Source organism: Agelaius phoeniceus, chromosome 5 (genome assembly GCF_051311805.1).
Source record: "Agelaius phoeniceus isolate bAgePho1 chromosome 5, bAgePho1.hap1, whole genome shotgun sequence".
NCBI lineage: Eukaryota > Metazoa > Chordata > Aves > Passeriformes > Icteridae > Agelaius > Agelaius phoeniceus.
Window position 1 is genome coordinate 67,461,672 of NC_135269.1, and position 23,776 is coordinate 67,485,447.

The following is a 23,776-nucleotide window of genomic DNA, read 5'->3' on the forward strand; positions in this document are numbered from 1 at the left end:
AGAGGGAAAGGGCCTGGCTGGGAACTGTGCTGCTGGGAAGCATTTAGGAAACCTCTCTCTAGCCTTGGGGAGCACAGACAGAGTTTGGGGTCATCATCTGCCCCCATCCAGGACTGGGATGTCCCCTACTCCAGGAGGAACAGGAGAGGTTCTCCACTTCCATTCTATGATGTTCTATCCATCTCCATTTGTAAATCCTGCTTTTTTTCCAGGTTCCTGACTCTTTCACATTGAGCAGCGGGAGCTGTACCTGATTTGCCAGCTACATGAGCGATCCCTGTCCCTCTGGCCTGAGAGGTTTGGACATAACATCATCCCTGCTGCTGTGCCTAGGGGCTCACCCAGGGGAAACTGGAGCAGCATTTATCCTCCAAGAGCTTCCTGTGGGAGTCATTCCTCTTCTCAACTCACATACCCCTGCTGCTAGGGCAGAGCTGGGTTCTTCCTCCCAGCTCCTCATGTCTTCTCCATGCAGGTAAAACCACAGGTTACCTGGTGGGCTGTCCCCTCTCTCTCTGCTCCTAATAGCAGAGACTCTGGTCTGGTAGGACATGGAAAATTTCCTCTTTAAGCTCCTCTAAAAGTTTTTGGTGGCCCTCTTTAATTGCCTCTCTTAAATTCCAGAAATCCTCCGTCAGTCTCTCCATGGATGAGATGTAGGCCCATAATGGGAGATAGTTTCTTCATGTGTCTGGAGTCTGCCAAACCAGAATGCCCACTTCTTCTTGTCCCTCCTTCCATGCCAACACTCCCAATGACTTGGCACATGACAACATGTTTTGTGTACACTGGATGCTGTCTGGATTATTAGGGAATTGCTTGTTATCTGAAAAGGTTATCTCCAGCACAGCTAATTCTCTCAGGCACCAGGTACTTTCCAAGTGTTCCACTGGTCTTGGCACACTGAAAAGTCTTCCTTGCAAAGGTATTTCTCCCTCACACTTAACAAGAGTTACCTCCAGAGGTTGGGAATTCCTGATCTTTTCCTGATCCTCTGGCCAATATCCACATGGATGGATCCTCTGGCCAATATCCACATGCCAGGACAGGAATCCCAGTTCCTTGGCTTCATTGCCATCCAGTGCTGCACTGTCGGTCACAATAAGTCTTGCCAAATATTCAGTGATTTAAGTGGAAATAATCTTAAAAGAAATAATTAAAATCACTTCCAAAGGCAGGCATTGTTGAAAATTATATCACTTTCCTAATTAATTTTTTTACAGTATTGTTTTAATTAATCAAAAGCAGTGTATTAGTCTCAAGCAGTGTAATTTTCCACTTCAGCCAGCACGTTGCTAGGTTTCTTTTAACAGACTTATTGTTAGATCACTGAAACTTTCAGGTTTGCTAGACTAACCCTGATAAGCTTCAATGAAAGCTGAACACCAAGAATCCAAAATTTATGGCTCTCAAAGGACATATTGGAGCAACCAGAAAAGACTAACAAAGACATTACAGCCTAACACTGTAAACTGTGTCAGGGAAAAATTGATAAAAAGGCTGAAAAATGTGGACTAATTAGCACAAGAAGCAAGAAACCAATAACTAATAGAATAGTAATTAATGAAGAGAGTTATGTAATTTAGAACCAATGAACAATAATTCGTTTGCTGAAAATGTGTGAGTGAAAAGTTTTGGAAATGGAGTGCATAGGGCTGGAGTTATCTGCTGGGAATAAAGTAACACCTACCCCCCAACACTATAAAATAACGAGTTCGGGAGTTTGATTTATCCCGATGATTTTGGTGTAGCACTAAGGAGCCCAGAACTGGACACAGGAGAATGGGTGTCCATACTGAGAGCCCTGACAGCTCATGCAGCACAGCCAAGGAGTTTCTGAGGGCCCCCGGCCTGTTTTGTGTTTTTCCCACCTTTTCCCCCAGCAGCTCCCAGCCCCGGGCAGGAGCCTCGTCCCGAGCCCAAGATGGCGGCGGCGGCGGCGGGTCAGCCCTGTGGGAGGGGCGGGGGCGGGGAGGGTTTCCATAGCGGCGGTGTCACATCGGGGCACTTCCTGGTCGGAGGCTGCCGGTCCCGGGGCAGCGAGGAGGGACGCGCCGCTGGGGAAGGCGGCGGAGGGAGGCCCCGGGAAGAGGAGGAAGCCGAGCAAAGGTAGGGACAAGCCAGGGCTTTGCTTCGGCCATTGTGCGGCCCCGGGATGGCTGGCTGGACCCGTCCATTGCGGGGCTGCGGGGGGGGGAAGCCGCATGTGTGGAGGCGCCGCGCCGGACCCTCCATTGAGTCGGGCGGGTTCCTCCCGGCTGAGGGGAGGCGGGCGCTACCATCCTCCCCCGGCGGGGGGCGCAACCCCCCGCGAGGCCGGGGAGGTGGAAGTGGCGGGAGCCGGCTCCCGCAGGGTACTGGGGTGCTGGGACTGTTCCATTCCCAGCGGAGGGGTGTGTGTGTGTTTGGAGGCTCTTTCTGCTGGGGAGGGGGCGGCGCGTGGGGGGCTGCGGGACGCGGCGGAGCCGGGAGTGCTGGGGGAGCCCGGGGGAAGCCCTGTGGAGATGCCCCTGGTCCCGTTGTGAGGTTGGAGTGAGGTGTGGCGGCGTGAGGGGCCGCAGTCAGAGCGGGGCTGGGGGCTGTGCGTGTAGGTGTGTGCTTGAGGGAGTCATGGCTGTAGGTCCGACACTTGGGGTCTCCTTGAGCCCCCCCTCTTCTGGCCATGTGGGAGGCGGCAGTGCCGCCCTAGTCGGGAGTAGGGAGGATTTCTATGGCTGAACCCTTTAATGTGACTTTCTGGCACCGCTGCTCTCTCTGTACCTGCTCCCTCCTCTGCTTGTTGTAATACTTCAGGTATGTGGTGGAAAGTGCCAGGCTGGCAGCGGTGGGCTGGGACAGAGGGCGTCCCTCAGGCTGTGCTTAGCCCTGGGTCTCCATGGCCCTCTCCCAGCCCTCAGTCTCCGCTGGGACTGCCAGCAAAGAGCCAATTATTTATCAGGTGTTTCAGGTTCTTTCTGTGGCTTGCATGGCTGCCTGTAAAAAACCACCGAAGCCACTGAGCTGCCAGCTGAACGAGAGTCAAGTGGTGACTTAAAAGTCGCTGTCTCCAAACTCCTGTACCAGTTGTTCATCCGCATATGCTCGAGAATAACTTTCTTTGTGCCGTTTGCTGCTTGGAGAAGGCAGCTGCGCTGAAAACTGGCTGTGAGGGAAGCTGCTTTTCAGCTCTCACTGAATTACAGTGGACTGAAAACAAATCCGCATCTGCCCTGTTCACAACGAATGTATCTTGTGGAGGATCATTTCAGTTAGGATGAGTACATTGAATACTTGTTTTCTATGGTTTTTTAGCTTGCTGCGCGCCCTGCAATCTAGAGCTGCTGTGTGACAGTCGAAACTCCAACTCTACCAGGCGTGTGTGTATTAAACACAGCGGCCAATCAGCAGTGCCTGAAACTAAAGGCGATTTGCCTCAACGCTTTGTAGTGTAAATATTCCTGCTATGAACAAAGGAGGGTGTGTCGTTGGGCTTGTTTCATTTGTACTTCCATGTGCTTCCTCATCTGTGGCCACTCAGTGATTCTGTGTAGTTCTGAAACAGTAGCAATTGCACTTTGTTGTGAATTGTGCATTTGTGCTGTCTTGGGCATTTTACTGAGCTGGGTTGCTCAGAGGCTTGGTGCTATATTAGGCATTTTTGTTATGTTCTTTTTGATAACTGTGCTCTGAAGTGACTTAGTTTTACTCCTTTTTAACTTTTGTTTTTTCTGATTATAACTTTTAAGTTAGTTCAGCTGAGATGCAGTGTAAAATAAGTATTTAGTAGAACTGCCTTTTAACCAGCTGTTCCTCTGCCCTCTGATTATACAGCACAGAAACCACCAATTTCAGACTTAATGTTTTGCCAGCCAGCTATCTGTGCAACTCTAAAACATAGTGCTTTTGAAATCTGTCTGTTTTCTGTGAGGGGCCATAATGTTTGGTTTAAAGAAGACGGTGAATGACACTAAAATACTTATCTGTGCAAGGCAGGCTCTCTTTAGGCTGTTTAGTCTTTGTGAGTTTCAGCAGGGCAGTTGCATGCTGCTCCTCTGATTGCTGGTTCTTGGGAACTGGGGGAATAAATTCTTAATGTTAACTCCTTAGTATCTAACTTAAACAGATCCTACAGTAACACCTACACAGGCTAGACCTGAATCCTTAATTGCCAACTTTAGGGAAAATCTCCTCTCTGGGTAGAATCACACTGCATAGAAGCACAATATGCTCTAATTTGCATGCAATCTGGCTTCTGCTAATTATTCTAAAGCAGAGTATTGGGTAAAAAAGAGACCTGGCACCAGCTATGGAAACAGGTAATTGAATGCATTGTGAGTGAATTTGAAGTTGCAAAGAGCTTTGCTCACTGCAGGTATTCCTGTCAGATCTCAGTGCCAGTAGTTTCACAGCCACTGGAGGTGATACTCCAGGAGTGAGAGAATAGAAGTGTGTCACTGGGGGAAACATGAGGTGGAATACAAGGGTTAGCTCTTGAGGAAAAGACAAAGATCAAGGGTATGTGTGGGTGGCTTGGTGGTTTGGTTTTTTATTTTTTTTTAATTTTTATTATAGCCTTGTTGATTGCAAGGGAAAGCGGAAAGAGCGTCAGGCACTGTTTTGCATTAAAAGTTTTTCCAAGATGGTGTCTTCCAGAAAGCCACTGAGCAAGTAATAGTCTTTATTTCTGTTTTGTACTAGTTGGTGGTATTTCTGTACAGGAGAGAACTCTGCAGGCATTGAAATAAATCAGGTTTGCTGAGAAAGCAAAGTGAAAACAGTTTAGTTTCTAACACACATCCCTAGGTAAAGGTGTTGCTATTGCAATGCAATAGAAAACAAAGCAAAGTGAAAACAGTTTAGTGTCTAACACACATCCCTAGGTAAAGGTGTTGCTATTGCAATGCAATGGAAACCAGGGACTGTCTGCTATTTGCTAGTGTTGACTTTCAACATTGCTTGCTATTGCTGGATTCAAAATTCCAGATGAAAGACAACAAAATTTTCCTTTTTTAAAAAAAGTTATTTACGAGGGAAATGATATAAAACATATATCATTTCAGAGAGCAACAGCTGAATTTCCCAGAAGTCTGCATTGATTGTGTGCTAAACAGATGCTAGCAATAGCTGTACAAAATGTTTAGACACTGGAGGCAGCAGAGGAGCAGCACTTTGTGCCTGGGAGTCGGAGGTCAGGTCGCTCTGGGGCACTGGAGCCTTCACTTTTCACACATTCAGGTAGAACAGAGCTTCTGTATCATCCCCATCTGATTTCCTCAGTGTTGCATGACAAGAGTTTTCTAAGCAATGAGGGTGCATAATTAAGCTATTATTAGGCTTAAGTGGTTTTCAGAGCTGCTGTTTTGTTTTTTCCTAATGAACAGCCTTTTCCTGTACGTACACACAATAAAATGTCATGTAACACGGTGTCTCAGAGGCAAACCATTGTTAGTTTGTATTTACAAAACTAAGGGGAGATCATGCCTTTGGAAAATCAAGTTGAATGGGAGACTCTGGTCTTTCAGTTGATTATGCATAAAATTCAAGAAGAATTCAGGCCCCAAGCTAGTGTGAAACTGGTCAAAAGTGCTTTGGACCTGGTTTGAGGGATGTCTGATCCATTTGATGTCCTTAACATAACAGGTGTGGTTAGCCCAGTAAATAATTAAATGTCATGGGAGTTATATTTGCTAATTTTGATGCCAGTAATCAAGAGGAAGCTGACAAGTTCTAATGATATGTTTTAACAGACACTTCACTTTTGATTGGGCTGTGTGTGCTTAAATATTTAATTTAGCAGGCATTCATGGAAAGTTGACAGGGCCTGCAGTCCCAACTGTTCTTCACTGATGTAGCAGCTCATGGTTTTGTGTTCATCTCTGCTTATTTAGAATGTTTGTGTGTGGATTTTTCAGCTGCTGTCTCTCCCTACTGAGTCTCTTCCCTGTGTTACTTTTTCAGTGCAGAAAAGTTGGTTGTAATTTTCAATCTGCAGCTTTACCAAAGGCTTCCTTTTGGCAGCTGGATTTCTTTTTTTTTTCGTGGTGTGTGTGGCTTTGATGTTTATTTAATTTTTTTTAAGTTGTTTTAGCATTTGATAAAGGAACCTTCTTGTGATGTCCTGTTTCTTTTAGTAGTAGTTCCTGTACTACTTTGCTATGTGCTGTAGACCTGTAAGTGTTATGTGAAGTCATAATTTAGGAAAAGGTAAATCTTGTCTTAGTCTTTTTGCATTTTACTTTGCCCTTTTTTTTTTTTTTTTGAGCATGAAGTGATCAGGAGAGTTGAGACTTGAAATCTGAGTCAGCACAAGATACCTGGCTGGATTAGCACAGGTGGTGAGGTTCAGCAGGTTCTAATTTGTTTTGAAAAGAGGAAATATATCACATAATATTCCTTAATTTACAGATAGTCTGCATTTCTGCAGGTATTAGAAGAAAACTCTGTACAGCTTAGTAGATACATTGGATTTCTTCTTTTCACCTCAGCTGTGAGTGAAGTTCCTTTCATTTAACTGTTCAGTCAGACTTGGATAAACTTGCTTTTAGCAGCAGGAGGGGGATTATATAATAAAATTTTCAAAATGTACTTGCTGTGCTGTCATTGTTGGAGATTAAGTCCTCTATATTTGGCTTCAGGGAGGGCCAGGCTTATTGTTAGTGAATCCATATCTGCCCTACTTGGGTATCTTTTTTTGAAATCAACGAGGAATTGCTGGAACCGAAGCTTTATAGTTGCTAGGAATGGTAACTTTTCAGGTTTTGTTTCTGAGAAGGAAATGTTTGATGTGAGTGCCAAATGTGTTTAGTAATCTTAATTGCATTTCTTCTCTTTTAAAAAGTGGGGGTTTTTTTGCTATCTGAGGTTCCTGAAGGAAAATACCACTTAGGAATTTTCAGTTACTATATCTATGTTGCAGTCTTGTACTTTTAACTTTTTAACTGCTCCCAAGAGATAAGAAATGTTATATTTTATAGCAGTTTTTTTTCAAAGTGCATACACAAGTTTATAATGTGATTTTTAGAGGAACGTGCCCATTTTGATTTGATAAACAACCAAATACATCCATAAGCACCAGGGCTCCCCAGTCATAACAAACACATCTCTGTTTTCCTTTATTTTTTGTTTTTTTAATAAAGAGGATGAAAAGAGAGTAGGAAAGACAGTTTATAAATAAACATATATTCTAGTGATTTGAAGTTGAAAAAATGATTTGTGTTTTTATTTTCCTCCCACTTCAGGACATGTATACCTCTGAGAAACCTTCTCCAACAAAATACCTTGCTTCAAGACCCGTCTTGAATTATATACAAAGAAGTTTCCAGTCATGAGTAAGTAGATTTCTTTCTTTCAGAAAAAAAGAAACCCTTAGGTTGTAGTTTAGAAGAACTGTATTTCTGTAGTAGCTTTTGAGAGGTGGTTATTCCTTGAAAATATTCATTCACAACTGAGTTTTGTGTCTTTGGTCCTGTAAAAATAACCAAATAAACCTGAGAGTTGGCAGATGCCATTTTTAATCTGCAAATTTTTGATCAATGTGTGCTCTGTAAGACTTCTCTGTAGTCTGGTCTCATTTTCAAAAAGTTGAGTTCTGCAACAGGATGATGTTTGTTTTATTCAGTATAAATAAAACATGTAACTCTGAGGGGAAAATGCCTTGGGTTTCCTGGGAATTCCAAAATTTGTGACTGCCTAGTAAATGAAAATAACTGCTAAAAATCCAACATAAAATCAATGGACTTCATTTTATAGGAGAGAAAAAAAAAAGTTACTCAAATTCCAGTATAGAGGTTTGATCCCAAAGGAATTTTGGCATGCCTTGGAATGATGTGAGCCACAGAAAAGTGACTTAAAGTCTGTTATGGTGGAAAAAACCAGATGAAAGGCACCGGAAGTTTTGCTTTAGGTCATATCTGATGGGTGAGATAACCTCTTTTGGTGAACTCTTTTGAGTATTGAAGGTCTCATAAGCTTTGCAGATGTGAGAATTCTTCCTGCAGCCTCTGTCAGCAATGTTGCTTGGCCTTGTCTCATGTAGAAATAAGGATAAAACTTCATTTGCACAGGAACTATATTTGTAAAGCAGCTCAGCACAACTGTACTGAACGTGCTGAAGGCAAAGCATCTTGTTCATAGGATAATGATATCCTTTCTCAGTAAAATAAGACCATTTGAGTTTCTGGGAGGAAATGAGTAAAGAAAATTGTTGGTTCAATTTCTTGTCAAACTAAATGAAAAATGATTGCTCTTGACATCTGGAAATAAAAAAGAATGATGAAGGAAATGCTTGCTAAATGCAGCAGAGGAAAAATTACACCAAAAAAAAAAGCTGCAAAGAGTTTCTGAACTACCTATAGTTCAGAAACTCTTTAATTTTTTTTTTTGGGTGTAATTTCTCATGCTGGTGTAGGTAGAACTATTTTAGTTTTTATACTGATTTATTTTTATTTTCTTTCATATTGCTATTCACACTTGTTTATTTTCTGATGTTTAAAGTATTGTATAGATGACAGATTTCCAGGCAGTTATTCAAGTACCAGAATATGCTGATTTGTCAAACATTGTATGTGAATATTTATTTGTTTTATGGAGCTTTTCATGTTTTTCATAGCCTTATGTGCAGTCTTACACATAACCAATAATGACTCTCAGTTGCTGTGTTAAGTGTGACTCCCAGGGTGCTGCTGTGGTGCTTTTTGGTTTGGTACAGCACACACAGACAGTGCTAGAGCAGAGCACCCTTGGTTTTGGTCAGATTTTGAGCTGATTCCAGGCTGGAGGGTTCAGCTGCTCATCAGGAAGGATGAAGATCCTTATTCAAATGCAAGACAACATTTTGGCAGTACTTTGTGTGGTGGTCAGGAATGATGTTCTTCAGTGCAGGGTGCCACATTCCTGTGGTGGGGTGGATGCTGAAGCCTGTGCTGTGATGGGCTTCAAGGGCACAACACAAAGTGCCACTCTTGAAAAATATGGTTTAGAGAAGAGTAGATGGTTTCTGTTTGGCTGATGTTGAATTTCTTAGTTTATGGTTTACTTGAGAGAAACTTGAACTATGAGCACAGTCCTTAGTTTTATGCTCCTCTTTCTTAAATATCTCAGTCAAGAAGGTAAGTACCATCTCTTAGGAAGCTGCATTTATTTGCATAGTTCTCTAAATGTGTGCTTATTCACCAGTACTGTGGGCACCTAGAATAGCTAGATGTATTAAAAAGCATGGGAGTCTCTAGTATTCCTCAACTCTGCATCACCTGGTGTCATTCAAACAAGAAATCTAAAATGAGGTAATCTCAGCCTTCAGAAAACTCCAGAATGCTGTTATGTGCAGGCTACATGATTGAATCCTACTTCTTTTCTTGTGCTGTACTTGATTCAATTTATATTTCCATTTCTCTTTGTGAAGGGCTGTGCTAGATGCTAAGTCCTGAAATGATTAAATCCTTTTTCTATTATCTGTCCTAAATTTCTTCACAGGCAGATCATATCTGTTTGGGTTTTTTGCCAACTTTATTCACTAGATGAAGTAATTTTTACCATATGATATTTGTTTTGTTGTTTCCCATATAAAATTTGTTACATAAAGCTTATTTTATTTAAATGTCTTGCAGAAGTAAATCTGTTAATATCCTGGTACTTATGAAACACACATATGCTTATTTTTAAGCTCATGATAAGTTAATTTCTTTTTGAAAGTGAATGAGAGAATTACTTTTTCAAACTTTTTTTAGTAGTTACAATAGCCTGCTTTGGATCCTGTTGTACTGGATCTTTCCCTGTGTTGGGAAGAGCATTGACAGACTTGCAGGGTTCACCATTGATAGTGATATTTTGTTGTTGGACAATACAAAAAAAAAGTGTTTAAACTGAAGTAGTCTCTGTTGAGGCTTTTATTTCTGTGGAATATCTTTGTAAATGTCTCTTTTCATAAATAAGGGTAAGACAGATTTGTATTTGAAATTGTGCTTTTCCATTGTATGCCTTAAAGGACACTGAGGTCATACCCTTAAAAGGTTTGCAGTAGTATCAGTGTAGCTAGGTGAAGTTGATTATTGATTTGTTTTATATTTAGAGATACCTTGTCAGAGAAATCCTGGTGGATGCAACCTGCCTAGAATGTCCCACCACACAAACAGTTGATTTAATCTACATTTTCTCCAGATATTTAGTGGCCAGAAAATGTGTAGCATCATGATTAATTCTTAATGTTCTAAACCATGCTCTTTATTTTTGGGGGTTTTCCTGTACTTTTCTCCTTTGAGCAAAGGTCAGTACAATGAAATTATTTGAGCTGCTGCAGTGAAAATTAAGATTAGTGTACACTATTGCAACAAGCTGCTGACATCTTCATTTTTGCCCCTTGAATATATAAGATGCAGTGCCAGCTTACAATACAGAATATTTCTTTCCTGACTTTGTCTTTCTGCTTTTAGTTTTATTTCTGACACACTAAAAACTTGCTGCATGCATTTGGGAAGGTCACCTGTTTCTTTGTGCTTCACTCCCATCAACTCAGGTTTTCTGTCTGTTTGACTGAGGGTAGGAACACATGTTGTGTGAGAGAACACATTTTGGGAGCTGCTGTGCAGTGTAATCTTACATTCTGCAAATGCTTGGTGTGGCCTGGTAATGATGGGGGCAGTTTCTGCCTCTCCAGTTCAAATCAAGCCCACAGTGCTGTGATTAAAGGCTGCTTCTGTTTGATGGTTGGTTACATACCTTGACCTCTCATTACAGCTCTGGCTTTCTAGCCTGTGTTCACAGAGGAACCTTGTGGTCTTGGGATTTCTGAAAACACAGATTTTGTTGCCTTTCTTCTGTGTTCTCATAGTGTATGTCAAGAAATAGTTTTGGCTGTCAATTTCCCTGTTCATGAGCAATGAACTTGGGAATTAAAACAAATGTTAAGGTCAGCCTTAACATTTTAGGTCAGCCAGGTCAAGATTCAGTGCTGTAGTGAGTCCCTCTAGGCCAGGCTGGATGGGGCTTGGAGCAGCCTGGGCAGGTGGAAGGGTCCCTGTCTATGGCAGGGCATAGAACTGGATGATGTTAAGGTTGCTTCCAGCCCAAACCATTCTGCACATGATTATTTCTGTGCTTGCAGCTGAGGAAAGTGTCCTGGGCATCTCTAGAGCTCCCTGTCCTAAGGAAAGTCTGTGAATTAAGGCTGGCTCATTTTCCCACCTCAGCCCCAATCTCCCCTCCTGGTGTGTCAAATGAATCTGTAGTGAACTGAGGACCAAGTCAAACTGTTCATAAACAAAATACTGGGAAACAGACTTTTTGTTTGTTTTACCCAAAGTGTAGGTGGCTGTGCATTTTATAAAGTGTTGCAAATAATTTAAAAACTGAATCATTTGGTGGAAGAGGCTCTGGAGTCATCATTTCTTTGCAATGAGCTGAGATTGAATGAAAGAAAGGAAAAAGTGTAGGTTCTGATGCACTGAGACTGCTGCATGCTGGGGAAGGAAAGCTTACAAATAAACTAAAATACTTCAACAATATAATAATAATGAATAGTTCAAGGGTGTCAGATTATTATGGTGCATGCTAGGTTTTTGTTTTAGTTTTGAACTATGAGCCCTGAAAGTCTAGTCATAAAATGCAAATTTGAAGCTGTAGTTAGGGAAGTGTTTTCACAATTGTTGTGGTTTCACAGCACAGTTATCTTCTAATCTTCATAAAAACTGTGACTTGACAAATAGAAGAGAAGCTATTGTGTGTTCTGGGTTATGTTTCCTAAAATTTGAAATAGTAATTCTCTATGAAAAACTGAAGCTGTGAATAATAAAGAATTGTTGGCTACAGGGGACAAAGAGCCATAATGCAGATTTGCAAAAGGTGACTTTGAAGACTTGTGAAATGTTTGTAAAAATTTTTAAGTGTTAAATAATAGTAATCTTCCTGCAACTCAGCTATGTGAAAAAGAAGGAAACCCACAAGACTCTTATATAGTAAACTACTGTGTATTAGTGACCCCCTAAAATTGCTTCATTGTTAATATCAGTGTTTATTTAATTGTTCCTCTTCTTTTACAGAAGCTGTCGAGGGAATTCAGCACTGTAACTTGTCACACATGAGAGTTTGCACCAATAGTAGTACACTATTCACTTTTTTGCAGTGGGGTGTTGAAGCATGAAAAAGACACGTTGTTGTTTGGCTCTGGAATCTTGTAGTAGGAGAACTTGTCACTTGCTCTTGCTTCACTGTTGCTCTTTGTCTTGTCTCAACTTTTCAGATCTCTTTTATTTTGGGGTACTGCTACTTGCTGCTCCATCTCCTCTTTATAGTGCACCTGGTGGTACCTGGTGAGACTGTGAGCAACTGGGCTGGAGATCATTTTCTGACTCAAAATACAGATTCAGAGATCAGAATTAATGAGTTACAGAAATCTGTGTGGTCTCAACAAGGAAATTTTGATTGAAGTTTCATTAGAACGGTTTGGGCTGCAGTAGCCAAGGCTGAACTCAGGGTCTTAACATTTCATGACCTCCTTAAAACGTTGCCCATGCCAGTAATGGGTCGGTGTCCTTTGCCTGCCTGAATTCCTGCATTCTTCCTTGTTACAGGAGCACTCATGAGGCTGCCTGGAATTTTGGGGGGTCCCTAAGCTCTTGCCTGGGTAGCTGCAGCCATGGATGCACTGCTGCCCTCAGGGAGAGCAGTGCAGGGGTGGGGATCAATAACCTGTGGCTGAGATTCTGGTAACTGCTGGTTTTGCCTTGCTGGAAGTGTGCATGAACTGTGGCTTAACTTGTTCAGGAATGTGGTAATCTTGGGCTTCCTCTGTGCTGAGCAAGGAGAGGCATCTCCAGAGGGCTAATCAGATCTTGGATGACCCAGTTTCTCACCAATACTGTAATTAAACTGCTCCTCTGAATGCACAGGGTGCATGAATAGCAATGAAATATAAACCCAAATACTCTGCACAAAACTGATGTATCACATGGGGGGAATGCAGGCATGTTAATAGAAACTTACTTGTTGTTTTAATATTTGCATTTTATTATATTGGGTTTTTATTGATTCAATTGATGTAAAGATGCAGCTTCTCAGACCTTGCAGATTTTTTTTCTCATAGTACAGCTATTTAAATAAATCAGAACACAAAGGAAAACTTTTTGAAATTTGTCTGTATTTAAATAGATTTAAAATTAATTTTTAAATTTGTTTTCTTAATCCTTTATTTTTGGCCACATTTTAGGATATTTATGGATGTCAGTTCTGGCTTCCCTTGCACTTAAAATTTATTTTTAGGTCAAAGAGGCAGATAAACAGGTTTTGACTTTATTTTGTCATGTATTTACTTGAAAAAAGTCTTCAATCTCCATAGTCTGAAATGAAGCTGCATCTTTACAGGAGGTTGCAGTTACCAAAAATGTATTAATCACATCCAGAAGCTGTATTTGCAGGTGTAGGTTCAAGTTCAGTAATGCCACATTTATAGGGCTTTGCTAACAAAGAGGTATTTTAAAATATTTACTGTTTAATTTAAATTAATCAATGTATAGTAAAGTTAAATTTATAAAGCCCTTTGCATACATTTCAGATACATTGACTGAACATTTTTAAAAGGTGTTACATTTATTTTTAAATTAATTTTTCAATAAAGGGAACTTTAAATCTATCTTCTTTCATTTGGGCTTTTTCCTGGCAGGTTGATGGGGCTTCTCTAAATAAATTAGTGCAACATGATACCTACTATTAAAGAGATGTAATTTCTGTTTGTAAACCAAAATGTTGGCACTGGCAGGAAACTATTGTTAGTTTTGAGCTGACAGGAGAGCTGTGGCAGGAAAATTACCATCATTAATGATGTTGGAATTCCAGTGTTTTCATATACACACAGTGTTCCCCAAATGTGTCCTTTTTAGGCACTTGCACTTCATTTATTCTGCCATGTTTGTACTGGAAATTAAGGTTGGCTTGTTTACAAATTATTTACTTTATGATACTCTAGCTGTGTGTCTCTGAAACAACAAGGATGATAAATAGATGGTTGTGATAGTAATTTATGTATATTTAAACATTCATTACATGTTTCATTTGTGATATATTTTTATGTAATTATTTTTTCATTACAATGTAAAATTATATACCTACATTAGAGATAGTAGAATTCTTCTATTTGTGTCTTTATAAAGGAGAATAATCTTTTAACATTTGTCTGCCTCTGTTTTGATTGATGGCCACTTAGGAGTACTGAATTATTATGGCTAATTGGCATACACAGGAGTACATGCCTTTGGCATGATAATATTCTGCCATTACATAGTTTTTAATTTAAATCTTAGTCTTTAGGCCTCTCTGTGTGCTCCTTTCTATAGAACATGGCACAATGATGCCTTTATCGTGGGCCTTTGGTGCTCCTGCAGCAGGAGGAATGAGTAGCACAAGAACACTGTAACCTTGTTCTCTGGAGTGAGTATCAAGTATCTGCCACTATGTGAGCAATTCATATTTCTGGGATCCTTTTCATCCTCTGATAAGTTGAGGCTGCTGTTCAAATACATTCCAAAGGGGCAAGGATGCAGAAATTCCCAACTAAAATACAGATGAAAAGCAGCAGTTATAAATGTAGGTGTTTGGGTGGGCTCCCCTTCTCTGCATAAGCACTGTGTAGTCACAGACCAGTGTTGCAGTTACTGCAGGAGCACTTTTAGAGGCTGCAGTTTTCAGCTCCTTAATGGTGGTGTTATTTCCTATTGAATCAAAGAATTCACAAACCAGCTGAATGGGAGGAAGGATTAGAAATGGACTAAAGAAGAACTTCCCCAACAGCAGTGCTAAATGAGGTGCTCACAGGACTTTCCTTGCCTGTAGTGAGTCACGTTGATTCTCACTTTCCATACAAATGATTGAATAATATGCAGCACTGTGTAGGAAAAGTGAAGTACTGCTGCTCAGTGGTGTAGCTTTATCACAGCTATGAAAAGTAATTGAGCTGCAGTCTCATTTTATCTTGTTATTCGTGCTCATATTCAAGAAACAAAGCACCTGATTTAAAAGATGTGTGGTTATTTTAAGCTAAATTGACTGTGTTTCAAGAAAAACTATTTTGACATACTTTACCCAGCTACTGATAGGAAATAACTTCTTTGATTTGTAACACAGTTGGAAAATATTTGGGGTTGTTGCCAGAAGTGGGGTTATGTAAGTAATGTCAGTGAGATTATTGGCTCCATATTTGTTTAAGATCTTTTCTTGACTTAAACTATCCAGCCTGTTATCCTTGCAGTATTTCCAAGGATTGCAGGTGTTTGTGGTAACAAAGTAGCTGCACTTCAGTGATAGGATTGATATCCTATCAATCAGCTGACTCTAAGGCTTGTTTAAGCTCTCATTGCAAAGGACCCTCTCCCCTATAATTAAGGTATTTTAATTCTTAAAGTTATATGGGAGACTGGCAAGATAACACTGGAATTTCTTCAGGGCTGTTAGCAAACCTGTTCCTATCCTGCTCAAAATTTCTGAAGCAAGCACAAATCTGTGTAGAACTCCCAAGTTGTTCTGGTTTGGGAAGCTGGTGGGATGTGCTGTTTTCTTTCTTCTCTTCCTTTTTTTCCTCAGTTTTATTTTGTGTGACATAATGGTCTCCAGAATGGAAGGCATACCAACACACTGTAGAACCTCAGTGCTTTGGCCAGGGCAGTCATTAATCTAACAGATCACTAATGTAGAAGGGCACTTTGTTTTAATAAAGCACTTTGGTTTGCCATAGGAGAGGATTCTTGAATGCAGTCTTTCTGTTTTAGCCTTGAAAAGCTCTTTGAAAACCTGCCTAATTCTGTGGTGGAGTGCTGAAAGCCTTACTCAGAGCTCTTTGAGCACCAGTCAGACCTGCCAGAATTTTTAGGGACATAGGGAAGTAAGTCTCTCACCAGAATGTTCTGTTGCATTCAATAGAAAGCTTTTTCCTTCTCTTTTTTTCTTTGTAGTAGAATTTTATACAGCATTATATGAGGAGTTTTATTTTGTGGTGCCGTTGTGAGTTGCACAAACAGTACAATGGCCTAACCTTCATTTCCTGCTCTCCCCCACATTTAGCTTTGGAGGTGACACTTGTGGGCTGCAGCTCTGAGTTTTTGGAGTGATGCTGTGCCACAGCCATGCCTGTGGCCTGGCTGCTCTGCAGACCCTGTGTGCCTTGGGAGCTTCAGTGCAGTTACAGCTCAAATTATTTTCTATCTGGCTGCAAAAACTAGACAAGCTTTTAGCTTCCTGTCTTCCCCAGTTGCATCAAATTACTGTAAGAATGTTTGAAGGATGTCATGGTCTTGAAGGACAGGAGAGAAAAAAAAAAAAAATTGGTCTGTTGCTTGCTGTAAAAAGATGAAATACAAATTGAAAAGTGTCAGTTTTGCTTTTTATTTCCTCCTTGCATCCTTCCCTGCTCCCCACCTCCCTTTTCTATGTCAGAAGCAGTGACAAAAATATTTGTACATTTTGCTCTAAGTATGTGGTAGGAAAGTTTTCTTTTTAGAGCAAAGGCTAATGAGTCACTTTTAGTGACATTTCAGTATTTATTTATTCCTTGTGCATTAAAACAAACTAAAAGAGATAATATTTATGTGAAACTCTCTGTAAGGCTCTTGAATGTTTTTCCCCCTCTTCTTAATGCAATCAGTCATTAAATGGAACATCCATTTAGAAGAGCTAACACAATTTTAAAAATACAGTGTTTTTGTTTAACATGTATGTTCAGTGGATGATACAGCAAGGCCAGGTTACCTGGATGTTAATCACTGAAATTTAACAAGGATAAATCCCCTGCAAGGGGGGATGATGGCACTTCTGTTCCTCCAGCACTGGTGTAGTGCCAGTGGGAGTTAAAAGACCAGGTTGCAGTGCCTGAATGTAATACTGGGTAGAGTGATAGCCCTTCTTGGCTGGACCATGGCAGTTGTTGGCTGAAACTTGGCATGATTATAAATTCTCTACAGACAGCTGCAGAGAACTTGGAGAACAGCAAATACACTACAGTTTTCCATCTGCCAAAACTGGGACAGTGTTAGTAGGTTCCTGTGTTCTTGTTCATGGAATAAGTAGGTAAGACATTTTTCATTTGAATAAATTGATTGTCTTAAGGTGAAGCTGACTAAAGAAGTCTCAGATGCCCAAGTGTTTCTACCATTTTTCATTGCTGAGGGAATAGGAGAACTGTTCAACAGTGGGAGCATGTAAGTAGTCCCAGTTAACCTGATTGTCACATTCAAGTGCTAAGCTTGGATTTTTGAAACCCATGAGTTACAATCTGCTTTGAAAGCCTGCATTCTGAGTGACCATAGAGGGAGAGCAGGAGGCAGAGGTCAGAAAGTGCCAGGTAATGGTGTGTCCCATTAGAACACAGGTGCAGGAAGCAAACAGAGCCAGGTACACTTCCTTTCAAAGGAGGGTGGTTCCCTTCTGCTCTCTGTGACCTTTGGGTTAATTTCCACTGGCTACTGTTGAAATGTTGAATTTGTTCTTTCTTTGAATGAGTCTCTGTAACAGTTTTTCATGACTAAGATAGGGAAGGTAGGCTGCATCTGTGGGATTAGATGCCACCTTAAGTGTTAATTAGCCTATTACAGAGTATTCAAAAACTTGTTTTGAAAGGTTGGATTGTTCTTGCAGAGACAGAAATCCACACTGTGTACTATTTGCTGCACAAACTATGGCTGCAAATACATGGGCTTAATAAAAGTAGTGTGTGTTTTGCAGTGGACTAAGAAGGTTTGATGTTCTTCCTGGTGCCTCTGTACAGCTGCATTTTATTACTTGGATTAAATATCAGCCTGGAAATGTACATGCAGTGAAGGATTGAATCATGCTAACAAAGAGCAGTGCATAGAATTTCCTAGTTTTTCTTTGCCTCAGGGAGGTACAAGATTATTAGTCTCATTTATATCCTCTTCAAAAGGAAACCAACTAAGGGTTTAATTTAAAGTTTTTATTTTTCTTCTTTCTTTGAATGGAACACACATTCACTTTTATCAGTCTATGCTTGATTAAACTAATGAATGTACTTTGACCTCAGTATTAGCACATGTAAGATAGTACTAGTTTTGATTTTTGTTTAATATAGCAAAACTGAAAAAAGTCTTTAATGACTAGTGTGGCTTCTTTCTGTGTGCTTAGGTTTGACAGAACATTTAATGATATCCTTTAGCTTAACATAAATTTATTGATTAGCACTACAGCCATGACCTAAATCCAGGCAGTGGAAAATTGCTGCATATTCTATTTGAAATGCTGCATATTATTGGTGAATATATTTTAAATAGGTTTTGTTATTGTAATTGCAACTTCTTTAATGTCTGATTTCTTTTTGTGACTTCTAGTATGCAACTTTTTTCTTCTCAGAAAAATCTTCATTTGCAGCTAAAGCTATGAAAACTTGCCATGTAATGTGAGGAAGGCTGAGAAATCCTGTGGGGTGTGTGCATTCACTGAGATGAGATCTTGTACTACCATCCTCTTTCTTCCTCCTGTTTAAAAACAACCCACCAAACATGATTTTATCAGTCATTTAACATGGACTGCTTAGAGACAACCTTTTTTTGGGGAATGGTGGTGGAATTCCATTTGCTTTGTTGTTGCTTTCTTGACCATTTCTTGAGCCTTATAAAGTGACCATTTGGCCTTTGAAGGGCATGGTGTGAGTGTGAAGAGAAAGAAATTTAATTAATTTGATGATTCACAATAACAATCTGTGATTCTGTTTGTACTCATCTTCATAATGGTTTGTAGCTTGCTTAACACAATCCTAATCACACAGACCCAAAAGACATGAGTACTTCTGTATCTAAGGAATTCTGCACTGCAGCCTGAGCTATTCCTTTTGCCAGGTGTTTATGGATTAAATATCTAAGAGCTTTTGGAACTCTTTGAACTCTTCCTAAATGGTGCAGTTTGGGTGCACCTGTATGTCTAAACCTACAGTTCTACAGAAAATATAGGAGCAAAGAAGAAGCAGTACCCTTTGGTCATGGAGGTGACAGGTATAAAACACATTTATTGGGAAGAAAAAATAAATTGTACATCTATAAATGCTTTTATCCTTTCTGTAATTTTTTTTTTTTGGAAGAATGCATCAAGACATACATGAGCACAAACTTGTGATACTGATCTCCATGAGTGTCTGGTGTCTGTTATCAGGGTGATAAAAGTGATTTACACAGGCAGTTCCCTTGGCTCTTGTGGCTCTCTGGGACACTCACTGTCTGTCCTGTAATGGTCTAGAGCCACGTGCACAATGTGTTGTAGCAAGAGCTGGGGGGTGAAAACTGTGCAAGAAGGGTGACAGTGAGAGCCCTGAGCAGGGATGGGATTGTGCAATGTGTAATTTCCCTTCACTGTGTGCCCTGAGCTCTGCTGAATGTGGCCCTGTGTTTTTCTGTCTTCTCTTTTTTCCCAGTTACAGTATTTGTTTTTCTGTTTTGGGTTTATAGGGTTTTTTCCTGGAACAGGTAGAATTACTTTCATTGACCATTTATTGAAGTTTTCCATCATTTGAATTTAATGAACAGCTTTCTTGTATGTTTAAGGTGTAAAGAAAAACAGACTTTCAAAAATAGCCTTCTCTTGAAATTATTACTTCTCCAGCCTTTAGATGAAGCCACTTTCCCTTCTTTATTAGATGCCTTCTAAATAAGGCCCCTAGATCTGCATCCATAGTTTCATGCTTTAAAATTGGTAGCAAACCTGCTAGAAATGAAGAAAAAAAATATTCTTAAATGATGCAAATTCTGTTGGATTAAGCAGTTACTGACTCTGAAGGACCATTGAGAAGACTGTGAGGATGTTTATTTTTCTGGATGCTTTGCAAAATGCATAGCCAAAAGCAGTGATTTTTGAAAAATGATCTCCTGTATAATAAATGGAGTTGTCACTGGTGCCAACATTTTTACAAGAAAGGCTATCAGAATTTCACATAGGAATTCTTGATAGCATTAGGTTTTCTTCTTTTTGCTTCTTTCATGCTTCAAAGAATGATCTGTAGAAAATAATGAAGATTAAGAATTTAAAGTTTCAGAGATTTATGGGGACAGTTAGTTATTGATTTGGAACTCTAGAATTCTTGTCCAACTATGATAGATGATTGAAAACTTAGTAAAAGCTGTAGGCTTCAGTTCAGAGATTGGAAAATTAATTCAAAATTTTAGTGAGAAACAATAGCTAACCTACTTCATAGCAGCTGTAGTAATAATTTTTATTATGATATATTGCCTGTCTTAGAGCTCAATGCCTAATTATTTTGAGGTAATAATTTGAAGACAGGAAATGAGAGGAGTATCATAAAACAAAATGTTTCTGGGGATAGTGGGGACAGTTAAGGTGTATGCCTTAGCTGCTGGATAGACTTTATCTGAATTCATTGTTTTTGAAAGAAATAAACGGGTTTTCTTTTTTTGTGAAGGGACTATGCAAATGTTCTTATAATATACTCTACCTTTTATTTGATATTTAAAGAATCTTTTCCCTGTTGCTTGACTTGTATTTCCTTAATCCTTTAATCTATTCTTGAACACTTTTATCCTGCATATGAGAGAGTGGTTCCTGATGGGAAAATCATTTTCTGAGCTTCTTTGCTAAGATGGGAGGGATGGTGAAGCAGTTGAAGCAGTTGTGGCATGTGTGGTTCCTGAAACTGCAGCTTTTAAAGCAAACATTCCACTGGGTCATTTAGAACAGGTGCTCTCGCTTTCGATGGCGCTGGAGTTTTTACAGCCCCTGTTGCAGACAGCCCTGCTGGGACAGCCCTGCTGCCTGTAGGGTGCTGAAACCTTCTGGGTGTTCCAGCCTAGAGAGGAGGGTCCAAAGAGCAAATGCAGCCTTGTAAATCCTCGTCTGCTGCCCCTAAGGTCAGACTTTGCTCCATTGCAGAACTAACGTCACCAGAAGTGCTTGGTGTATTTATTTGCTTTCTACAAGACTTAATGCTTGATCCTGCTGTCAGTGACAGACCTGCCCTGGCCTAGGACCTCCCTGGCATTTTGTTATGGGATCTCCATTCCCTGGGGTGTCAGGCCTGGAAGCTTGGCATTTTAACCATGTGTGCAGTCTAGCAGGTAGGGAAAAGGACACAATTCTGGCTGTGGGGAACACAGGAGAGGATGATGAAGTCGGATCTGCACAGGTTTCTGCAGAGATGTTGGGAGTAATCAATATGCAGAATACCTGAATTCTGGACAGTTCAGGTTGATGAGAGATGGAAAAAGAACAGTGACAATAACTTTGCATCTCAACTCTAATGTGTGCAGGGCTGTTGTTCCAATGAATGAAAGCCCTCGAGCCACTGCAGTGGGTTGGGTTTTTCTCTGTTAGTAGCTTGCACATCTTTCTGTAAATGTGGACACAACAAGCAGGCACTTTTTGGGTGGCTGCAATGCTGCCTGGGAAAACCCCGAGGGTTCTTGATGGTTTTTTAATAGCCTAGACAGAATGCTGTGAATATATAAACATTACAGATTAGAATAAGAGAGTGAAAGAGAAAATATTAAGTCTTCCTCAGACTGAAATTCTGATCTTCCCCACCCCCTGTCAAGTACCTTTGACAAATACCCACTGAGCCATCCTTCTGCAGCATCATTTGTGCTGTAAATGTGTTACCTCCTGGCAATATGCTTCATGAGAAAGAGCTGCTTCCAAAGATCAGTTAATTATAATTATGTTAACGGAAGCATTTTATTCTGCATTATGATAGCTGACTAATCCGGATGCGGGTCATTTTTTTATTGTGCTTGGGAGAGATCAAGGACTGTACACATTGATCCATAAAATCCCATCCTGGTTAACTGTCCCTTCCAATAGCAATGTATTTCATCATGTTTTTAACATGTGCATGATTTTTGTATTCCCTGCAATTTTGAAGTCAAGGAAGAAAAGCAAAATCCAAGAACATCATCAAGCACATATTGCTTAGCAAGCTCTCTGTTGAAGAGGAAAAATGCTTGGCAGAGATCAGTGGTCTGTGCACTGAATATGTAGCACTACATTTTTCTCAAACAGAATCTACTGAATTTTTACACTAAATTTATGACATGGTTTCTTGTGCTTCACCTTGTGTATCTGTGTCTGAATTACTGTGAACTTCCATCTGGTGTATCCTTGCCCACAGTGGGTGTTTTATCAGGATGTGTGGTCTGAGGGGTGGCAGTTGTAGTGACAGATTGTATGGAAGTATCAGTTAGTTCAGTATCAGTCAAAGATAAGAGTGAACTATAACCAAGTTGTGACTCACAAGTAACAGATGAAATCATACAATTTAGTGTGGTTTATTTCTACAAGTCTTTTTGGTATTGCCTCTATATGAAAGCAGGTTTAGTGTTGCTGTCTCGGTGTATAAATTGCTTTGAGGAAACACAAATACCAGCCACCAAGCTTACTGCATAATTCTTCAAAGTTTCAGTGATTTTTGAAATTTCTTATTTATCATGCCTGCTTCAGACTTGCACCATTTTCTTTACATTGCTATGGAATGTTGTTTACATTTCCTAAATTACTTTAAGGCTTTCTGAGTCTTTTCAGATTTTTTTCTACATGCCAATTGTCACAATAAAGAAGAGAGGGAAACTGCTGTGCATTCCAACTTGGGAAACTGTTTCACATTGAGGAAGGCAGGTGTGATGTGAAAATGACTTCCAGTCCTGTAGTTCTTGTGTGTCTCTTTAAAAGGGAGGACAAGGACCTGTACCAGCAAGGTAAGGGACAGTTTGGAAGAAAAAGGAATGACTTCCTTTTTGCAGTTGGGAATAGGTACTGAAGTGCTTAATTTCTTCCTTTTAAAATAATTTTTCACAGAAATAGGTACAAGTCATGCCTTCTTAGCTCTTTCTTCCTCTGCTCCCCCTTCCCAACTGTTAATCTTTGTCTATCCACCATCCTCTCCTTGTTCCAGCACTTGAGAATGTTGTAGTAGCAATGAGATAATCAAATTAATTTGAAAATCAACTACAGGATCTGCAAGGTGTATTCTTGCTTTTGGAAGGCCAAGTGGATGTTATTACTGAATATTTTATTTAACCTTTATCTCTTTTTTTCTTCCTTTCTCCTCCTATCCATAATGTGTTAATATAAGGATCATCAAAAGTTTAGCAGTTCTGTACTAGTTGTGTTTTGTGCACCAGGAACTTAGAAATCAGGTTTTTTAGAAAAAATTTGCAATGTAATATAGTTCCAAATAATGATATTCCTTTGGTTTTATATCTTTGACTTGAAGATAAGTTGTTTGATTACCCAACTAAATAGAGAACAAACACCTCATGGTAAGGTAACTGTGGAAAAAAATTCTTCCAATAGCAGTTTTGAGCACTGGATTATTAAATAACAGACCTCCATGTAAACCTTACTGCACAACCCTGCATTTTATATCTAACTTAAATGTTCTGAAATTGTACTCATTCTGGAAGGGTCTGCTTGTAGTGATCTTCTCCAAACCTCTCTAGGTATAAAGTCATTGGTTTTAAACCTGGAATTGAACTTCAGGTCCAGGAGTTAGAAATTATTCTTAATGTAGAAAAGTTGAGGATTGTGGCTGTAACATTTTGAAGAATGTTTCCTCAAGCTTCCTCTTGGGTGGACACTTGAATGTTTGCAGAGTGGGAGAAGAAATCAGACAGCCTGGCAGGGAGAAGGATTTTACTTGTCTTTGTTTTAACTAACCAAATAGGATAGAACTTTGGGTGGCTCTTCCTTCTGGCAGAGATTAATGGGCAGGCTGTGAATGGGACTGACATAACAGACATAGTTTGTTGTTCCTGTGCTCTCTGTGATTCAAGAGACTGACATGGACAAGGATAAATATGCCAGTAAATCTTAA

General features: G+C 40.0%; 1 protein-coding gene across 1 annotated transcript in view; it reads left to right on the plus strand.

Moving 5' to 3' along the window:
• The first annotated feature begins 1,984 nt into the window (after positions 1-1,984).
• Positions 1,985-23,776, plus strand: part of USP6NL (USP6 N-terminal like) — a 114,576-nt gene continuing 92,784 nt past the window's right edge. Inside the window, exons 1-2 of the mRNA XM_054631435.2 lie at positions 1,985-2,109; positions 7,218-7,307. Coding sequence (XP_054487410.2) covers positions 7,304-7,307 — 4 coding nt within the window. The 5' untranslated portion in view covers positions 1,985-2,109; positions 7,218-7,303. The remainder of the gene's footprint in view (positions 2,110-7,217; positions 7,308-23,776) is intronic.